General features: G+C 41.4%; 4 protein-coding genes across 9 annotated transcripts in view; all 4 read right to left on the bottom strand.

Annotated features, from left to right (window-relative positions):
* Positions 1–311: 311 nt before the first annotated feature.
* On the bottom strand, positions 312–8,910 carry LOC105568075 (phosphatidylinositide phosphatase SAC2). 2 transcript variants are annotated; one of them, XM_012023458.1, is made up of 13 exons: positions 8,632–8,910; positions 8,018–8,394; positions 7,502–7,762; positions 6,877–7,031; positions 6,454–6,626; positions 6,178–6,370; positions 5,757–6,084; positions 5,589–5,659; positions 5,162–5,386; positions 4,488–4,709; positions 4,089–4,402; positions 3,798–4,007; positions 312–3,714 (listed from the first exon to the last, which is right to left on the bottom strand). In XM_012023458.1, the coding sequence occupies exons 1-13, from the start codon at positions 8,726–8,728 to the stop codon at positions 2,711–2,713; spliced, it is 3,630 nt and encodes a 1,209-aa protein (XP_011878848.1). In that variant the 5' UTR covers positions 8,729–8,910; the 3' UTR covers positions 312–2,710. The 2 variants fall into 2 exon arrangements, with proteins under 2 accessions (XP_011878848.1, XP_011878849.1); XM_012023459.1 differs by lacking the exon at positions 5,162–5,386 and having other exon boundaries at positions 8,632–8,909.
* A 686-nt stretch (positions 8,911–9,596) lies between these two features.
* On the bottom strand, positions 9,597–12,408 carry LOC105568073 (ubiquitin-like domain-containing CTD phosphatase 1). The gene is made up of 2 exons (XM_012023457.1): positions 12,112–12,408; positions 9,597–11,229 (listed from the first exon to the last, which is right to left on the bottom strand). The coding sequence occupies exons 1-2, from the start codon at positions 12,269–12,271 to the stop codon at positions 10,397–10,399; spliced, it is 993 nt and encodes a 330-aa protein (XP_011878847.1). The 5' UTR covers positions 12,272–12,408; the 3' UTR covers positions 9,597–10,396.
* Positions 12,409–13,168: 760 nt separating this feature from the next.
* Positions 13,169–17,741, bottom strand: LOC105568072 (peroxidase). Of its 5 annotated transcripts, none has more exons than XM_012023453.1 (6): positions 17,632–17,741; positions 16,617–17,019; positions 15,849–16,298; positions 15,115–15,667; positions 13,839–14,937; positions 13,169–13,648 (listed from the first exon to the last, which is right to left on the bottom strand). In XM_012023453.1, exons 2-6 carry the CDS (start codon positions 16,748–16,750, stop codon positions 13,461–13,463), a joined length of 2,424 nt encoding a protein of 807 aa, XP_011878843.1. In that variant the 5' UTR covers positions 16,751–17,019; positions 17,632–17,741; the 3' UTR covers positions 13,169–13,460. The 5 variants fall into 5 exon arrangements, with proteins under 5 accessions (XP_011878843.1, XP_011878844.1, XP_011878845.1 ...); XM_012023454.1 differs by having other exon boundaries at positions 16,617–16,918; XM_012023455.1 differs by lacking the exon at positions 17,632–17,741 and having other exon boundaries at positions 16,617–16,771; positions 16,859–17,323.
* Positions 17,742–18,496: 755 nt separating this feature from the next.
* LOC105568091 overlaps positions 18,497–19,564 on the bottom strand; it is a 5,666-nt gene continuing 4,598 nt past the window's right edge. Inside the window, exons 11-13 of the mRNA XM_012023476.1 lie at positions 19,527–19,562; positions 19,201–19,388; positions 18,497–18,782 (exon numbers count right to left, since the gene is read on the bottom strand). Of these exons, the coding sequence (XP_011878866.1) occupies positions 18,646–18,782; positions 19,201–19,388; positions 19,527–19,562 (361 nt within the window). The 3' untranslated portion in view covers positions 18,497–18,645. The remainder of the gene's footprint in view (positions 18,783–19,200; positions 19,389–19,526; positions 19,563–19,564) is intronic.

The raw sequence follows: 19,564 nt of genomic DNA, 5'->3' as shown, positions 1-19,564 counted from the left end.
GCCGGACCACTTGGAGAAAGGGATAACTTTTCCGTATGTAAGGTGCTCGAAAACTTTGAACCCTTTTTTCTCGAAACTGGCTGATCATCTCGTCCTAATATTTTAGTACATTAACACCCTAAGGGTAAACTACCACCACACGAAGCCTCGTTCCGAACTTCATTTCCCAGGTCGTAGTGTCCCCTTGTTAGATACAGCACAGAGAAATAGAATTTGAACTATTTCCAATTACAATTAGAATATTTTAAATAACTTCAAGATTGGTTTGTTTGAAAGTAAGATCTCGGAAGATACGAATTGAAAAAACTCAATTACTCACAAGTCAAAAATGTGATTTATTATTATTTGTTCTACAAGTGCTGTGAACGTTTGCTGTTTGGTGTATACGCGAATTTTTTTATTATTACAATTTCCTGGAAACACAATAGCAGATACATGTAAGGGGCACGTCAAGCCTCTAGAGCCTTTACGTATGATTTAGTACGACCGATGTTTTATCTCGCAAAGAACAGATGAATTAAGAAATAATTTATAATAATAAATTTCTACTAATAGTTAATACATATAAATACATGCAGATATACAAGTATAAATGTATTAATATTTACCTGAAGCTCAAAGGAAAACATTAAAAGATGATTTTTTTGGATGAAAAAGATCTTTTTCTCAATTAATTATCGACTTTGAGTATTAGCGATCTAATTTGGCATAGAATAAATCTTTTGTCAATTCACCTATTTTTTGCAGATCACTCGTAATACTGCAACTATATGCAATAGCACACATCACACAGGTTCGATAATATAAAGTTGCGTTGGACCTTACATTGCATTCATTAAACAAAATTTAAACTTAAGATTGCTCCAAAGAAATTCTTTTTTCTTAAATTAAGAGCAAGCGAATACAAGAGATAAGAGCTTGTATTAATTAAACGAAAATTATAAATCCTTTGAGAATGCGTATCTGAAACAGCGTGGTTTCATTCTTACCCTAAAGCGTTGCAAATATCTCTTAGAATGCACGCCTTCCATAAACTCTGCTCGTGAGCTTAATCTATGTGCATTCTGTAAAATCGTATCACAGACTATTGCTGACAGTAAAAAGAATATCCGCTAAAAGTACGAGCTTAGGATTGCTATAATGTCGATGTGTTCCCAAAGCGTGTTGGGAATGGAAACCATCGAAATGAGATAGTTATTTACATCAGTGGACAATGTAAAGTCATGTTACAGTTCTCTATAATAAATATAATATTTACGTAATATCTTTTCTTGTGCCTAATCCTCCTACATCGTTGATTTACATAGACGAAGGAGAACATTCAGCAGTTTCGTATAAGCATATACTCGATATAATACTGCAATTGCTGGCTCTCGACACACTTGTATACTAAGGTATACTAAGTTCGTAACAATTGTTAAAGCATCTAAAATTATAACACTAATACAAACGCGACTTCAGTACACGAACTTACTATTCAGTTCTGCTGTTGCACGCTTAAATTATATCAGCTATCTTGTACATACCACATTTATAAATTCATAAATTAATCAATTTTTTTACCTAACAAAAGTCTTTAATTTTTATATTTGTATTTTTTTAAATAAAAACAATTATACGTATTATCTAAAAAAAAATTCTAGCACATATCTCTCGATAAGCTAACAATGGTAGAATAGTCATGTATCTTTGTTCGGTGTTTGGTAACCACATATCTCAAAACCATATATCACGTTATAACTCCATACATTATATTGTATATAAATTTTACTAAACTATATTTAAATAATCATCTGTATTTACATAATTGACTATGAAGCTTCCCTCCCCCGATTCTCCGTACAAATAAATCGTCTCATCTGCATTTTACGTTACTCATTTTATATATTTTAATATAAAAAAAGTATCTATTTATACTTAATGAATATAACATATTTTATTCTGCTGAGAAAATAAAATTTCGGTAACTACTTCAGGCAAAACTTAATAATTCAATAAGAATAAAATGTTCAATCTTGTTATAGAATGTTTACGTATCAATTTTTTTATACAGATTGGTCGCATTAAATAGATAAGTTTCAGAAAATTACATTAAAAATATAAAAATAGGTCCCAAAAATTCAGCAAATGTATGGTAAATTTTATACGTTTTATAGATGTCGGCTTGTAAAAAAAAGTTCTAAAAACAGCACAATGCTATAGCAATACAGAAATTCTTCAGTTCATTTGTCAATTATATTGTTTGTGCTCAGTATTTATTAACTCGTCAAATTAAATACGAATAAATATTGACCACATTGTACTTTGTGTTAATTATAATTAGTTTTGTTTGTTACAACATGCAGTTCTCTTTCCTACAGTGAATTGTTTCGTATGTTTCACATCAATGTTATATTTGTGAAAATATATGAAAATAGGTGCAGTGAGACCGATTTATAAGATTTTCTACAAAATGTGATCGAAATTCGCTACTTACTACATGATATTTTTTCATATTAAATTATGCAATCTATATATAATAAAACTGTCTATAATACAACATCTTTAATACTTTATTCTTTTTTTAAGAGTGCGTAATAGCATTTGCATCGCTGATATACTGAATATCCTCATATTATTCGTAAATATTAAAGATTTTAATGTTTACGAATACGCGATCATTGATAAGCTCTAAATTGATATTTAATGAGGAATCGCGTTCGGGTAAAGTTTACAAAGCAATAAGTTTAGATTGACAAGAGGCCCATCTTTCCTGAAGTTTCTGACGCTCCTCCATGTGGTGTTCCGACAAATTTCGCATTACGTGGCCCGTCTTTAGCTTTCTGGGATCTAAATTAGCTCCTAACGTTTGAACACCTTTCGCCAGTTTTGAAAACGGCAACAGAATATCTTTGGCTGTAGATGCTACTGGACTAGTAACGCTCGCGATATTTTCCTTTATGGATTTTAAGGCAGATTCGCTCTGGGACGACGTAATATTCAATACCAAATCCTGTTCAGAGGCTGACCTTTTCTTCTCGTCCAACCTATTATCCATTTGAAGAGTGGCGCTCTTAATGCCGGCCAACGCTTTATTATCCACGTCGCCTGTCGAATGACTGATATTTTTGGAAAACGTTAAGGTTGACGGTGGCATCATCCGGTCTCTTTCCTCACCTACGTTACCCCCTACGTCGTACACTGTTATCTCCGGCGTAGTCGCCGTAGTCTTCTGCGGCGAAGCGCTGAGAGTGCTGGCGCCAGACCCAGTCTGCGGAATCAGATGCAATGCGTCAATGGCTACATCAGCCTTCGAATTCAAATTCATGTCGTTGTGTCTCATCCTGGATAATTCCTTGTTCGCATTGGTCTCACAAACACTACCGTCTACAACGTTGGTATTTTTCACACCCATAATAATACCAATCAATGGCGTATAGGCTTCCATCAAGTGCTTGTCGTGACTGAAGTTCGCTGGCTTCTCGACGTGTACCCGCGCCATTTCAATATTCTCGTCATCGCTGCCGCTGCTGCTGCTCCTGCTACTGTTACTCTTCTCTTCCGCACTGCCCGAGATATTACTATTGCCGACAGTAAAGATCGGCTTTGATGTCCTCTCCGTCTTTCTGTCACTTACACTCTTTGCCGAATTAATTGGCTTCTTTGCACCAAAACTCTGGCTTAGTTTATTCAGTTTGCTAAATTGCTCCGACATATTGCTTAAAGCTTTTGTGCCTAGAAGTATTCCACATTTATAAATATTTATTCGCGTTATTATACAATATATAAAATACTAGAAGTAAAATTTAACAACGAACCTGCTGTCTTTAAAGCAAGTAATTGTGTCTCAGATACGTTTCGCGTTAGTTCTGGAAACGATGAAATGTCCAACAATCCAGTAGAGCCTTTAACATTTACTAATTTACTCTTTCTTTTATCTAACGCAACATTCATGGCTACGGGAACCTTTGGCAAGTTTGCTATCTCCATGGCTACTGAAATAGCTTCACAAATTGCCTTCAACGATTCTGCAATTTCAAAAATTTGGGATGTGACATTTGTTCTCAATTGTTACAATACATATATAAATAAAGGAGATGCTCTCTCACCTATGCTTTCCTCCTCAGTTTTGATCACAACCGCCATGTTATTGAAAAACCTTAAATTCGTACTACGAAACATGTGAAAGTAGCCGTACTCGCCGTTTACCTTATAATTGATTCTAATGCAGTGGTAATGTTTATTTTTGAAAAATGAGACCGTGTTTTCAGGCTGACCGAATTCAATTAGTACGATGTCATCTAGCAAAACTCTTTGGTAGTTTGTGACTTTGTCGATTTGATCGTCATAGTCGGCAATGTAATAGCTATCTCGGGTCAGTATCAAGATAGTATCCATTTCCGTCTCCGTTGGATCGCCAGTACTAAAATAAGAAAAGAATTTCATTGAAACAAGTTCATAAATAGACGCAACGTATTATGGATAACATCGAAATTATTCGTACGTACACAGGATCGGCGTCGATAACTCCCCAACTGCCTAGAATAATTTCCGGATCAGGTATAAGTAACTTTTTGCAATCTTCAATCAGCAATTTCACGTGAATCGCGGTCGCCGCGTTGTCTTCCTCGTCCGTGCGTTCCAGGAACACCTCTTCACTCACTGAATTCCCCAACATTATATCAATCGTCGCTTGTCTGTAGACATCCTTGAAACGATTTAAGTAATATCTGCAAAGACATTTCAATTTTGAATACATAACTATGCTGAAAATGGTGAAATGATTCAGAGACAGACTAGCGTTGAGAAAGTATTCCATTCAAAGAGTGTTTAACAAATCATATTCTGTATACAAAAGAAATTGTTTATAAATAAGAGAAAGTTTGTAAATAAGGGAAGGTGGTTCCTGTTACATCTAATTTATCGATTGATAGCATTTACAGAAATGATCGACTTGCGAGTCAAGTTAAAATCTTAAAATAAAGGAAGAATACAAAGTAAAAATTAAACATGCAGAAGGGTTTTCATAGCATAACAAAAACAACTTCTCATGCTGACAACAGCACACAGCACTTCTTTTTACGCCACGTAATTTGACAAGTAATAAATAATTAAATGAATCTTTAGAAAAGCATAGCTGCTGTATGTTTCCCAGAAATTAGGCTAAAAGCAAGCAACGAACCTTGCTAAATTATATAGAGTAGTGGCATAAAGGAAGTCAGGATGAGTAGCAAGTTGAAGTTGTATATTTGGTGGTTTCATAGGTATAAGTTCGAGACAGCAATTATCAAGGATATCTAAATAGTGTGACCAATCGTTGTTCAGTTGGTGAACATCAATCGAGTTCCCTAGCAGCGTATCTATCGCCGCCTGACGTAAGTCATCCATAAAGTGTTGCTGATAGTATCTATAGGAAAATGAAAGGACAATGTCAGGGTTCTATACAATAACATTGAGACATTTAACTCTGGGACATTATCTTCGAGGTATGATAACTGTGAAGGTTCGTGTTATGTGAGATGTTGGAAATAAAAGAGGAAAACTAAAAAGTGAACAAAATTAAGCGAATATACAAAATGCGTGAGAGATAAGAGTACGAAGGGGTCTACCTGTTTGCGGAATTCATGCCGTCTTTCATCAGCCCGGTAAATTTTCTCTCCCCGGTACGCGTATAATCTCCCTACAAATAGTACGAAATTGTCGTGTAGAAAATCACTTAGAAAATTAATGGTCTGTATTAAAGCAGATTTCGCACAGGCACCCTGATATGTACAGACCTTTAGAGCATTTGTTCCCGCGTATTGCTTGCTAATAATGTCTCCATTATTAGCCCAAAGCGATTGGAAAGTCTGTCTTATGTTCACAGGCAGAATCCCGTCAGGAGGTATCAGTCCCAATTTTGAAAATTGCATTTCCATAACAGCTTTGCCCAGAGCGGTTTGCACCACGTTCGTTCTATCTAAGCAGTCTATGCAATTCACACGGAATATGCCTTTTTGCGTGCAAATCGTACCTTGTTTATCGCGCCAGCAGTAGCCCATAACTGCCAGCATCGTAGCCAATGCATTAACCAGAATAGACACATTCTCAAAATGCATTCCTCGACTGTGTTAAACACAAAATTTCCAAGATAATGAACTCGTAACGGAGAGGAGAAGCGCGAGATTCAAGCGATTATACTTTGCTTAGATTACCTACCAATACTCGTGGAAATCGAAAATGGTGTATGTTAAATCTGGATGATTATAATTAAATACGTGGTCGCTATAAGCTTCCCAAATGATCCTCTCTTTGCCAGACTGTTCGACCAGATTAACAATGCAAATAGGCCCGTACAATGCAAGCTCTTCGCCAAAATGCTTTTCGAACGCTATCTGCGTTTCAGCCTCGTCTGCAATGTCGTTATACGAAAGAAGACATTACATTCTATTAAGACGCTCTAGTCCAGTTCGAGTAAAAAAAAAATCTTTTTACCCTTATCAATCCGCGGCGGAGGTTTATATTTATACCCAGGTTGAGACCAATATACCGGCACGCTTCCTCGTACTTGCACAAAGGATACCTGATGGTCGTGATACCAAACTAATTGTTCAGTCTCAACGTAATTTGCACACTTGCCATCGTCGTCCACTCCGCGTCTCTTGTATCTGCGTGATGTTACGAGTTAGAAATATTTTTTTATCCTAATACGTTTAATACATTGGATAAAATAAGATTCATGATTGAGAGGTCTGTTCTTTATAGCTGAATTGACTGCGCTAGTTGAGAGTTTATCTTTTTTCCTCCACATTAGAAGGAAGAAGATAAACTCTGAAACACTGCAGCTAGTTCGGCTATAAGGAACGGACGTACGACTACACGTGGACATAAAAACTATACAAAAGGAATAAACGTTACCTAGTTCCAGCGCGGAACCTACTCCTCCTTGATATAATCGCTAAATTAAATATCTCTTGTTGCGGTTGTTCGTCAAATCCCACCTCGACTATACATTTTTCTATCTGAACGTATCCTTGAATGATCGGCAATATCCAGCAGTTTGCCTTATCTGTCTGCAGAGTAAGACATATGCAAATGTTATACAAAGAAACGCAAAGTTCGAATGGCTGGACAGCACCGTTATACAGCTGACTCCAAATAATATATCCACTTATCAGTTAAGCAAGTAAAAATACTTTTTATGCAACAAATTTCAGGCGTGTACAATCATACAGCAATGTCACAGAATGCCTGTCTGGGAAAACGTAGTCTCTTCTGTCTTATTATCCGGAGTCTGCTGTACGCACAAATAAAGATTACTAAAACAACAAGTAAACAAATGACGAAAGTTGATAAAGCAATTTAATTTTAACTTGCGCTGAAAGCACTGTGTGCCGAAATGTTATATTTCGACTGTAACATCTTTGAAATTTAAAACATATATTACTTTGTCAACTTTCGTGCTCGTTAAGATTGGCCTCATTTGTTTACTTGTTGTTTTAATATAACACGAGCGGAATTATTATTTGTAAAGATTACTAACATTCAGATTAATAATGTCTTGCAACATGTGCTTGTTCCAGAAGAATCTGTCGTCGACGCGCTGCCACAGCGGCTTCTCTCGACTGTCCTGGCCGTGAGATTCCAGCACGCACTGTCGCTGCAAGCTGTTAGTGATATCGCCAGTCTGACAGAAGAAGAACGAATCGGTCTCGGTGAATATCTTATTTAGCTCCTCCAATATTCTCCTCTCGAATCTGTCCTTGTCCTTCATCACGCCTCGCTTCGTCACCGTGGACTTCATCTGGAGAAATATTGAGCCTTGTAAATTCCGCGAGACGCCAAATATAAATTCCACAGGGGTGCTAAACCCTCTGAGATTCACAAATTCGAAGAAGTAAAGACTAAAGAGCCGTGTGACAGGGTGTCTAAATAATTTTAATTATAAGTATATTGCGAAAAATAATACCTCGGCCAGAGTTTGAACCTGGACCTTCCTCTCGCTAAGGCAGGCGCCTCACCCATTCGACCCCCGAGGCGTGAATATGAGATTCCTTACCTGCGACGTAGCCAGCGCGGCAGCGTGCTGCGTGGTGTTCTTTATGCTGTTCGTGGCATTCTTGATCGTACCCCAGGTCTTCGCCAGAGCCGCCTTCTGCGGCACGTCGAACAGTCCGCTGCTCCCCTTCTTCTTCAGCACGTACTGATGCTTCTTGCAGGGCAGCAGGCCGATGTCCGTGTTCTCCGTGCCGACGTGGAGAAACGCGATAGACTTGATCTTGTAGACGACGTGGCCGCCGTGCAGCTCCCCCGCCGGCGTGACGTCCTTTATGAGCATCAGGCGAGGCTCCAGCACCGACGTCTGTTCAATTTTCCCCACTATCCCGTAAAACATCCCGAGGCACTCCAGATCCTTCGGCGTGGCCCATTCCCAATCTGCGAAGCATCAGGATAGTTAAACGCCCAGCTGTCAAACCTCAGATGCAATTCGCTCCTTTGTCAAGAAGTCCATTTATTAGAACGCGCTGTCATCGAACGCGAAGCCCCGTGTCGACGTGACGCACGTGTCCGCGCTTGAAACGGAGCGGAGGACTCGCGCGCGACGTCGCGAGATCGCTCCTCGCGGGCGACGCTTCGCAAACGTAGCGAATTTAATTGTATACGCGCGCCCACCTGATTTCGCGGCGAACTCGCCGGTGAACTTGTCGCACCAGAGGCTGTGCCTCTCCTTCACGAAGATGAAATGGGTGTCGGTGCGGAACAGCTCCATCCCTCTGCTTGTCTGCGGCTTTGACAGCTACGGGCCAGCATGTATGACGTTTCCGCGTCCCGCAAAATATCCGCCTACCACCGAGCGTTCGCCATGTTGCTCGTGACTAACGCTCGTCAGTCGCTCAGTCGATTATTACGCTTCCCTCGATGTGGCAGGCGATGCTGAGCGGCCGCTCGGGCCGGGACCGTCGGGGAAGGAGGAGAGAATCGAGAATCAATTCTATTATTCCTCAATGGGCAGCCGGTCGCTCGATACCCCGGCCAAGTGCCTTTCCCCGATTCGTATGATTAGAGAGTTATTCTTGACCCGATTGGTAGCATATGAATCATTGAGGCGGGATGCACGCACGGCGCGGCGGTCCTTTCGCACATTTGTTAATACCTTTCCATTTATTGTTTTATTTTGTCTATTTATGCTTGCACCTTCGACGTGACTCCTACGCTGTATTATGCCTCGTTTAACGCTCGCGCTTGCTTCTCATTTAATTAGAACCAGATCTTTCGCTCAGTTCTTCATTACCGTGGCTGATGAAGCTCGGCGAGGGTCCAAACGCTCGGTAAAATGTCATCCACGTCAATAAATCGAGTTATATCGTTTAAATCTATATTTCTGCTTGTGTACGAAGAGTACAACTGTCTCTTTCAAAATTGCGTTCACTGTTACAGAAATGATACATGTAGAATATAAAAATTTAGTGAGAACAAATTAAACTTGTCTAATTGTAAGCAGAAGATATTATCCGTATAAGTTTTTGCAAGAAAAAAAATTGTGAATATATTTCGCGAATAATGTGTGTCTGGTCTAGATAAGAAGCTTCCGAAGGCGCCGAGAAGCTTGGAAGGTGGACGGAATTTGAGAATCGGGCTTTCGGATAAATTAGCTTTATTACAATCGTTACGTGAACTTTTCGTATTTTATATCCTTCCGTAATACTTAAAATCAGTATGAAAAATGGAAACAGTATCTTATTTAACAGTTTAAAAATCGTTTGAACTCCCTTAAATAAAATTCGCCAACGCTAGCATTTAATGTATTTATAAGATAGATATTGCGGTTTGCATAATCAGTGCGTATTACAATGATTAAAGGCTAAAATATGCTGCGCCAAACCCACGCAGCGCGACCACGCAAATGTAAATGTAGACAAACGGTCTCGTGCCGTATCAGATTTAAAGTTCGCCGGCGTCTCGACGCAAGGCGCACCATGTAACAAAGGCTACACGTAAAAAAGTACGCATCTGACGCACAACGCGTGGATTTACTCAAAATCGCGTTACGTCATTGCACCCATTGTGCAGCTTATTTAAAAAGGCTCTTACATGCGTGTACACAACCAACCGATAAATACATCACAAGTACATAGAATAAGAAACGTGTGAAAATACGTATGTTCTCGGAGTATCGCGCGTTACAAATTTTCTCGCGACGCGACGGAAACTGACGCCCAAGTCAGTCTCGTCAATTCTTATCCAACGTACGTAGAACAGCCTTGTGTTTTCAGTCGTGATTTTAATAATAGCCGACGAATACATCTCCCTCCGTGCATTCACCTTGTCACGTACAATCTCGAAGTCACCCCGAACTCCTCCAGTCAATCAATAGCGTGTCCCTCCAATCGATCGACTGCCCTCGTCAAAGCGGCAAGACGAAAGTTTAAGTCCAAATTTAACTTTTCTCACTGCTGCTAGTCTGCTCATTACTTTGGTCGCTCTTCTTCGGCTTGTACTCCTCCCACTTCCTGTGGTTGAGAGTCTGAAAGTCATCTATGTCGGCTATTAGCTCCAAGTATCTCGACAGCTTCAGCAGCTCGAAATCTTTAACTCTGCTGGTGTGGGCGTGCTTGAAAGGCTTTATCCTCAGTCCCGACTGCGGATTCATTATGAAGTTTCGTCTGATGTCGTCGAACATTATCGTGTTCTTCGCGGAGAACTGCTTGTACTTGCCCCAGATGATGCCCAGCGGCTTCACGCCGACGACGCCGTACTTGGGCGTGTGAACGGTGATCATCGCGAGGACGTCCAGGTGAAAGGCGATCTTGTAGTTGGGATGATTCGAGACCCCCAGCAGCTTCATCTTCTCGTTGATCCACCTCATGCTGGTCGCCGACCAGATGACGATGTCGTAATTCTTGTAAGCGCGCGTCAGGAACTCGTGAAGATACGGGCGCATCAGCTGCGCGCCGCTCTCCGCCACCGATCTGTGATCGAACAAGGTGTAATCTATGTCCAGCACGAGGAGCCTCTTACCCTCCCGGAGAGGATTCAGCTCCACGATCGCGTAACGGTCGATTCGCGTCTGGATTTTACGCAGATTTATCTCGGCCTTCTCGATCTCCACCTCCTCCTCCTCTATGTCGAGATCGTTTATCACATCAGGTACGTTCTCGGGCGCTTGACTGACCTCGGCGATGTCCTCTTCCCGCGAGCCCATCAGCATCAGCTTGAAGCCAGGCTTCAGGTTCAACTTGCCGATCATGTCCTCATCTTGCGCTGGTTTGCCTAATAAAGGACAAGTTTTTATAATTTTTCTTTTCGGGAGTACCTCGCGCGTGTATCTAGATTACCTGCATCTACGTTAGAAATTTACACTAATTTTCCCTCAAGAATAAAAACGATCGGTGTATAAGTTGAAACAATTATTTTAAGAACCATCACGGATTTAATCTACACATTATCTCTGTACATTTTATATGTCCTACATGGTGTGTCTGTAATTTTTCGTACTCGAGTAGCCAAGTCTGTAGAGAATAGATTTTCAAAGTGTCTGCTGCCAATTTTGTCGAATGGAATGCCAGCAAAAATACAACACAGAGTCTGCCAACAAGATATAATGCTAGACTGGCTGTAAAAACTGTGCAAATCTGCATTCATTTCGCAGCCATTTGAATCATGTATTTTAAGGCCTGGTTTCACCAACGTTGATTAACTCTAGCTTAATTCGTTAGAAAGAGATAAACATAAATTACACTAAGATTAAAGTTAAGCGACGTTTGGTGAAACTAGGCCTAAGACTCGGTTTCACCAATGTCTCTTAACTTGAAGCCTAGCTTAATACGTTCTCTGTCTCTTTCCAAGTGTTACTCCAGACAGAGACAGACGTGAATTAAACCAAGATTAAAGCTAAGCGACGTTTGGTGAAACCGGGGGCCCAAGCGTTTACGAAATGAATCTATTGGCGGATTTTATATTACATTGTACACATATATGCACGTAATGTAATATGCGAAATATACAAGTTAAACAGTTGTAGACGGAGATGATAACGGCAGAACGTTCAGCCTCATCTCTCTCGAGACGACAGGCCCCGCGGTAAACGATTGGAATTGCAACAACAATTATTTTGTCCGACGCAGCTTGTCGAGAGACAGTTCAAAACATAACCTTTAAACTTTAGATTCAGCAGCTTCTGCCGTTCCGGGCGAACGCCCGTTTCCCGGTGTATACGCTCCTTCAGAGAGAGTACCGTATCCTCCTCCTGAATATCGAGGATATCGTACTCCCTTCCGCTCCATTTCACCACAATTCTTAACTCGTTCTCCATCCTCTCGCTCTGCCCGTTCGCGTCAATGGAACGCGTGCATCGCAGGCCCGCGAGAGAGAGAGAAGCCTCCAGCTCGCGCGACTGTATTACCGGCAAATGTCGGCGCCTGACTGAGAAGCGTGCGACGTTTTGCCGCGAATGAAATATGTAGCGAGATAGCGTATTGGCGTGGTGATTCATCGAAATTTATACGGACGGGGTAATGAATATTTCGCGAGATTATAGCCGCTTGAGTCGTGAGACGTAACACGAGCTGCGCGTTCCCGAAGTGGTGCATCCACTTTAGAAATTAAAAAGGGAAGAAGCGAATTTATATGTTAGCTCGTGAGACATTCGATGGACGAGAAATTAAATGATTCTTTTTATTTAGAAGCTGTATGGGATATTATAAAACGTGACGTTAACACAAAAACAGGATACATTATTTATGTTTTTATTATGTCATTGAATGTGTATATAAAACTGCTTATTATAAATATATTTAAAATTTAAATTATTTCTCTCGATAGTCCATATAGTAGCTTAATTGTTAGAACAGTGGGCGAGATTTTGGGAAACCTTTACCTTTATAACGCGACGTACTGTTTTACTTTAATTAAAATTATTAATATTCAAATTTAAAACTACAAAATGTTATTTATATTATGTAATTATATGTAATTATATGTAGTAAATAAAGTAAATTTATTTAAATGAAATTCAAAATTTTCATTAAATTGTTACGACGGCGACAATGAATTTTCCACTGAACAGATTTCACTCCAAAGGCAATAAATAAACGATGAAACCAATACATGCCTGTTAATTTAGCAAAAACCCTGCTATCTCATATTAGGAGTTTATCTCGTAATAGGGGACTTTCCTCTATGTATATATATATATATATATATATATATATATATATATATATATATATATTCTTTTAAAAAATGCCGTCGAATATAATTATTTTTGCAACTTTCTAATTTCTAATATCACGTGTTTATATTGTTTATAGTAAACACCGTTTGAAATAAAGTGAAGAACGTAATTTTGTTATCTATTTGGCTTCGTTTAAGTTGACAAATGTTCTTTGAACAATTAGAAAAGTCTTTAAATTGCTCAATGAATTTCTTATTAAAAGTTTATCCAATAGTTTCGAGGTACCCTGTACACATACATATACGCTTTATGTTTGAAGTTTCAAGTGCTACGATGAATCGGAAGCGTGATTTTCTTTCCACGGTGCAAAGGAAGGTCCTGGTAGATCTTCGCATGATACCATAGGGTTATCAGGACCAACAGAACGCATAATTCTCATCTGAGCGTGCGTGATTCCGTCAGAGCAATCGCATATTAACTTTGCCAGGGAACTCTTGCGTATCTCCACGAGCTGATCTGAAATTTGTTTCGCAATAAATATTACGATTCCTATGGTGTTTCACTCCCATTTAACATTTAAGATCTTGACGCAAGAAAATGTTCTAGAAATATAAAAAATTATTTATTTTACATTTGTCAAAATGTCTAAAATAAAAATGTCTAAAAAAACAGTTAACAGTTATAAGCTTTGTAAAATTGACTGTACCTTCTGTGAAAGGATACGGTTGGTCGGAAAACTCGTACCAGAAACGATCTCCCTTTTGCAAACGCTCGAACTGGTCGAGAATCAAGCAAGCGAACGTAGGCCCGATCAAGCTGCCCGACTCCGGTATTTCCGCCAACGCGCCGGTATACAAATCCACGTCGTCGACACTCTCGTAGAGCATCGATATCTGTTCCAGAGCCTGATGATCCAAGTGGCCTTCGAGGTCGCTGAAAGTTTCCACCTTTCCCAGACCACAATGTTCCCGCCACCTAGCGTATCCCGGCAATCCATGATCCCGTCCTCGCTGAATGTTCAACGACACCAGGTCGAGGCCGCATGGTACCGTGGAATTGGCCAGGGGGTCTTCAAAGAGATGACTGGTCAGCTGCGAAGTCACGTGTGTCGAGTACCTCTGAATAACATTGGTCATGGCCGAGGTAACCGAACGTCTGATCCCATCGGCGGCGTAGAGGCTGTACGGGTTGAAGAGCATCCTGTGCAGCTCCGTGTAGGACGGCGCGCCCTTCTCGGCGTCCGTCGTTCTCATCAACCCCGGTAGCAAGGTGTGAGCGAACCGGAAAGCCGCGGCCGCGAAGTGATTGGCGACCGTCGGGTCGTTCTCCAGCTCGTCCGGATCGTGCGTTCGCTTCTTGTAGCCCGACCTGAGGAGCTTCAAGTCACGCTCGTTCATTCTCTCGTCGCCCAGAACAACCGGCAGGAATTCGCGATACGTGACGTGCTGCAACTGAGCGCCAACGATGCGCCGCGTTTCTTGATAGAGCGTCTCGTCGCTCCAAGCAGCATTCACCCTGGCCAGTTCGCTCGCGATCCTGTTGTGCTGTCGCGCCCAGAGGAGGTGCATCGTGGTCAGGTGCAGGTTCTCGTTCGCCCTGGCGTCGCCCGCGGCGAAGCAATAGCGGCCGCGGCGCCGCTCGGCCTCCCGGTTGCAGCCGTCATTGGGATTCGTGCTCGGCGGCAGCAGAGTCCTGTTGTCGGGAGTGAGCTGCATCCTCAAACGGCCGCCGGTGAACTCGCGCAGGTCACGGGCGGTCTCATTGTCGGAGCCGTAAATAGCCGAACCGTCGATGAAGGCGCTCACCTGGACGCAACATTGTCTACAAAATTTTCCAGTCTCCATTTCTCTCGGCGATCCGAAATTCCAAAAAAACTTTCATAAAATCCTTCGAAATGCCGAGTTGTCCTACGATTGCACGATTTTCAGGATAAACTTCAAGAGAAAATTCTCTCCCCCGAGTACGAACGCGATTTGTATTACCTGATTGAGCTGTTCTCTGGGACCGAGCTTGCATCGCGGGGCCGGCGCCGATCTCACAAAGTCCATGCAGGTTCTGCCAGTCAGATCGTACACAGGATCGCCGGCGCCTACTCGCACGGGAAAACACTCGGGATGTCGTCCTCCCGACGGCGGGCAGCACGCTATGGAACTTCCGTTGACACCCTGGCTGAGCGCGGTCGCGGTGACGTCGTGGTCCAGAAACTGGCCGAACACCGCCAGCATCACCGTGAAGGACGGATTGCTGCTGGCCGAGGGTTTGTGCACCTTCAGGCTGACTTCCCTGGCGGAAGGCAGCTCCTTCCCGGATTGTGCCTTTCGAGGCGACTCGATCCCGTCGGCGTAATCGGGTGGTAGGGCTCTTCGAAAGGGCGTCATGCTGGTGCCCCATCCTCTCGGCCGATTGCAGCTGCCATCGATGGTTCGATACCTGCCGGTTTTGCAGGTGCGATTCAAGTATCGTTCGCATACGTTTTTCGGCAACCAGCCGCTGTCGAAGAAGGTGTCGATCGCCGACGGTTCATCGTGGATGGACCTGAAGTAGGAAAATATTTTAAAAATCCTGTGTAAAGATCAACTGGACATATTATGACTTTACATGATAATTCTAATCGCTAATTAATGAGTATTAATCTTATTACTTTGTTTTTAATTAATTAAAGTTCTACGTCATGTATGCGTTTATGACACGCATACAGAAGAGAATAAAGTCTCACCTCATTTTCTCAATCAGTCTCGTCGCCGCGATTTCACCTACCGCTGCTAAAGCAAGGGTGCTAACATTGGAGCACGTGCTCACGGCGTGGCGATGTCTGGATTCGGGGGACGGAGATGGCAACGGTGACTTCGCGGCGACCATGTCCGCGGATAAACGATCCCTCATCGCCCGTTCGCCAGCTCGCAATCCCTGCGTGTATTCTAGCTGGCTGAGACGCTTCTTCGGGGTGTCTACGTCCTCGTTAGACATCAGGACGGTATTGGGCCCGGCAGTGGCACTAGCGGTGCTGCTGAAGGCCGCGTGCGAGGGAGATCCAGGTGCCAGTTCCAATCTTAAGACGTTGCCTAAATTGCCGGGGAACGTTGCGTTGTCGTTCGCGGGATCGGTGGAGTTGGTATGGCTCATGGAATAGCTGATGGACACCACGAGAGCCATGGTGAAAACCACTCTGAAATGATAGAGAATCGTATTGGAGAATCTACCGAGTAAAAAGTGATTCGTCGAAACGCTGGTCGTGAAATTCCACGCAATTTACGTGATCGCGAGTCTCTGAGATTTTATATAAAAATAAAACAAACGTAACTTTTAACTTTTCAATTTCTTTTTATTATTAACTTAACTTTTAATTCAATTCAATTTTATTATGGATTAAAGTCAAATTTTTCAAGGCTGTTAACTTTAACGTAACTTAGTTAACAGAAAAAAAAGATGACTTACCCAACTCTGGTTATTTCCTATATTTCGTACGTGATTCACATGGACTTACATGAGAATGCCGCAGACGCAGCATTGGAACTGTCGGAGCCGCGTTCTCCGGGTCCTCAGGAGGCTGGCGAACTCGACGTAATCCGGCGAATCCGTGGATCTCCTCAGAGGCGTTCTTTCCGTGACACCGCGCATTTTCGTCGCACAAAGATACGGCTAGACAATGTGCAGAATTCTGCCTGCGGCAATTGACAGGCGAGGCTCCGTCTCGCCTGGCAACTTGATCTCCCTTATGTGACTCACCTTGCACGACTAACACGTCTCTCGCACGAGTGATCGATACGCACAAGAAGCACCCGTGGTCTTCCGGTACCGCATTTATAATGAATTGTTCATTACAATCCCAGTAATTTAGACAAGACACAATTACACTGTCAAACTTTACCCTACCTCTGGACAGAGATCTGCCGAGGAATTGACAGTGAGAAAAACACACGAAATAATTTTTAAACGAGACGTTTCATAAGATTTTAATAAGTCGCTTACAAGACTTTAAGCGCACACTTGTGTATGATTTTGTTGATGAAAGTATCTAATAAGGTTTTTCAAGTGGATTATTTGGTTCGCACGTAGGCAACCTGATTACATAAGGTGAATTGAGAACCCCAACCGGGAGTGAAACATGAGTTGTCTCGCCGCGTTCTTATTTTGCGGTGCGACACGCCGCGGGTGACGAGTCTCGACCGAGTGAACGCCAAGTAACAGTTATATAACATCAATATTATAAACATCAAATTTGGTTGGCCGTATCTGGCAATTTTTATGTTTAGGACTCGCTACGTTTCGACCATGGGTCGAAACCCATGGTTCGGTCCTTTTCAAGCGATCTGACTGAGAAAGTCATGTACAATGGATTCGCGTATATTTTGGTGATATAGAAATGTAGAACAAATATAGCATTTTGTGACTATGAAGACTATCTATTCTACATCGCCAAAATACACGCGAATCCATGTACATGACTTTCTCCATGTCAGATCGCTTGAAAAGATTTTAGCGATTTCTCGATTGTCAACCTGCATGCGTTGTACACGTAACGTAACACGTTTCTGGGATTTTACATTGTTTAAAGTTTCTATCAAGATTGCTGTTATTGTAATACCGTGGTGTTGACAACGAACGCCGACGTTTGACTACTAGGAACGGCGAACGACGCCACGGTGCATGACACCGCGCATCTTGTACCTACGTAACGTAATACGCGGTTGTATTATGGAAAGGCTTCCACCCTTTGTTAGGTTTCTCGAGAACACAAAACTATATCGGCAACAAATTATTACAGTTTGCACACGTAGCCGCAAGATAAATTTCTTTCATCAAAATAAAACATTAATATAGCGTAGAATCAGTCTTACAATTAGACACTCCTAGGCTAGAATTTGTTCACGAGTGTGGAGCTACAAAGATAAATAACAAAAATTTCGACTTGTAACGCTACTTAGAACCACGACCAGGACATAGCAGGATAATTGTTCCGATTTGTTTTGCTTTATAGATTTTTTGTTTTAAAATTTTTATATAATTTTTAACTTTTTAATTTGAATTGAAATATAAAAAGCAAATATAAAAACGGAGTCTTCATATCGTCAATGGTGTAGAATCACATAAATAAAATTAATAATGACATAAATACAAATATAAAAAATAAGTACAAGATGATCATTTTTACAACATTTTGATGTCTTAATGATGTCACAAATAGGTGGGCTATTTTGACGTCACCATGATGCATAAAAAATGATCAAAAATGATGTTTTCGTGACTAATATGTTCACCTATCCGCCTTGAAATTCTGCGATTCATAAAAAAAAAAGATTTCTAAAAATAATCGGATTAATTTCTATGAATTATTGACTTCTTTTGCAATTTTATTCTAAGTACAGTATATTTACGAGAAGAGTTTGTAATGAATTGAGCTGCCGCATTCAGCATTGGTAAATTATGAGAATTATCTGATAATACAACCGTATAATTCTGGAAAAAGAACGTGCTGATTAAAGCTCCGATTGACTATTTATTCTTTACTTCCTTCATTCCATACAGCAAAAATTGTATCGCTTAGGAGCGCGCAACTCGAGCCACTGTTCTTGATTCGGAACGTACATCTCGGCGGGCATGCGTTCCAGACCTGGAGATTCTGGCGACCCACGCTCATTCGTTCTTCGAGCTGAAATTGCGCAAAGGCAAAGAGAGAGAGAGAGAGAGAGAGAGAGCTTAGGACAGTATTCGTAGTCTTGTATTCAAGTTCATCTTAAGTTTATCTTAAGATGCTGTATGGAACATTTCATTGGCTACGGGGCATTTAAAGATGATCTTCAGACGATCTTAAATATAAGATCTGACTATGAACACCGTCCTTAATCTCTTTTTAAGAAGAAACATCGCAAATGTATCGAGTCTTTAATAAAAAAAATTCTTAGACAAGTTACGAATTAGCTGGTAATAAAGTAGAAGTATTCACAAAAGTATAACATTTCAACAGTTTATCTGCACTCTCTTCCATCGCAAAACAAGTATACTAAAGTATTCCACTTGTACACCAAAGTGTACAAAAGTATTTCAAGTAAATGTCATATTTGGCTCACCCAATCGTTTGCGCATAGCGATAGCTTCGCCCGGGTGCCTCAACAGAAGCCGACCAACGCCCTCGCAACGACGTAGGACCTCGTTCGTCAGCAAGTGATTCCTGACGTTTTGCGAGATGATCGAGCACTCCGTGACCCACGTCGATACGTACGCGAAATCCGTCAACAGCTGTTGCGCGCCGTACTCGCTAGAAATTTATTTTAATATGCAATAAGAAGTGAGAAATAAAGAAATGTCGACAAATAGGGAAATTCGTCTCTCCATACTGCTTCTACATATTTGACAGATAACTTTAATTAGGTTGTCAAGCAACTGAGAAATTTACCTAAACTTGATGCGGTGCAGATAAATGTAATCAAGCCA

Source organism: Vollenhovia emeryi, unplaced genomic scaffold (genome assembly GCF_000949405.1).
Source record: "Vollenhovia emeryi isolate VEMERY1.0 unplaced genomic scaffold, V.emery_V1.0 DF939132.1, whole genome shotgun sequence".
Classification (NCBI taxonomy): domain Eukaryota; kingdom Metazoa; phylum Arthropoda; class Insecta; order Hymenoptera; family Formicidae; genus Vollenhovia; species Vollenhovia emeryi.
This window is presented reverse-complemented; position numbering and strand designations above follow the sequence as displayed.

What these genes read in the sequence shown, in the direction of transcription:
- LOC105568075 (XM_012023458.1), bottom strand. Translation starts at nt 8,728, where the DNA reads ATGGAGCTGTTCCGCACCGACACCCATTTCATCTTCGTGAAGGAGAGG. An exon ending in CGAGTTCGCCGCGAAATCAG is followed by an intron (nt 8,395 to 8,631) that starts GTGGGCGCGCGT and finishes GATGCTTCGCAG; the next exon opens with ATTGGGAATGGGCCACGCCG. An exon ending in AACTGAGGAGGAAAGCATAG is followed by an intron (nt 4,008 to 4,088) that starts GTGAGAGAGCAT and finishes TTGAAATTGCAG; the next exon opens with AATCGTTGAAGGCAATTTGT.
- LOC105568073 (XM_012023457.1), bottom strand. Translation starts at nt 12,271, where the DNA reads ATGGAGAACGAGTTAAGAATTGTGGTGAAATGGAGCGGAAGGGAGTAC. An exon ending in GCTGAATCTAAAGTTTAAAG is followed by an intron (nt 11,230 to 12,111) that starts GTTATGTTTTGA and finishes GTCCTTTATTAG; the next exon opens with GCAAACCAGCGCAAGATGAG.
- LOC105568072 (XM_012023453.1), bottom strand. Translation starts at nt 16,750, where the DNA reads ATGCGCGGTGTCACGGAAAGAACGCCTCTGAGGAGATCCACGGATTCG. An exon ending in TGCGTCTGCGGCATTCTCAT is followed by an intron (nt 16,299 to 16,616) that starts GTAAGTCCATGT and finishes CTATCATTTCAG; the next exon opens with AGTGGTTTTCACCATGGCTC. An exon ending in ACCGTATCCTTTCACAGAAG is followed by an intron (nt 13,649 to 13,838) that starts GTACAGTCAATT and finishes AACAAATTTCAG; the next exon opens with ATCAGCTCGTGGAGATACGC.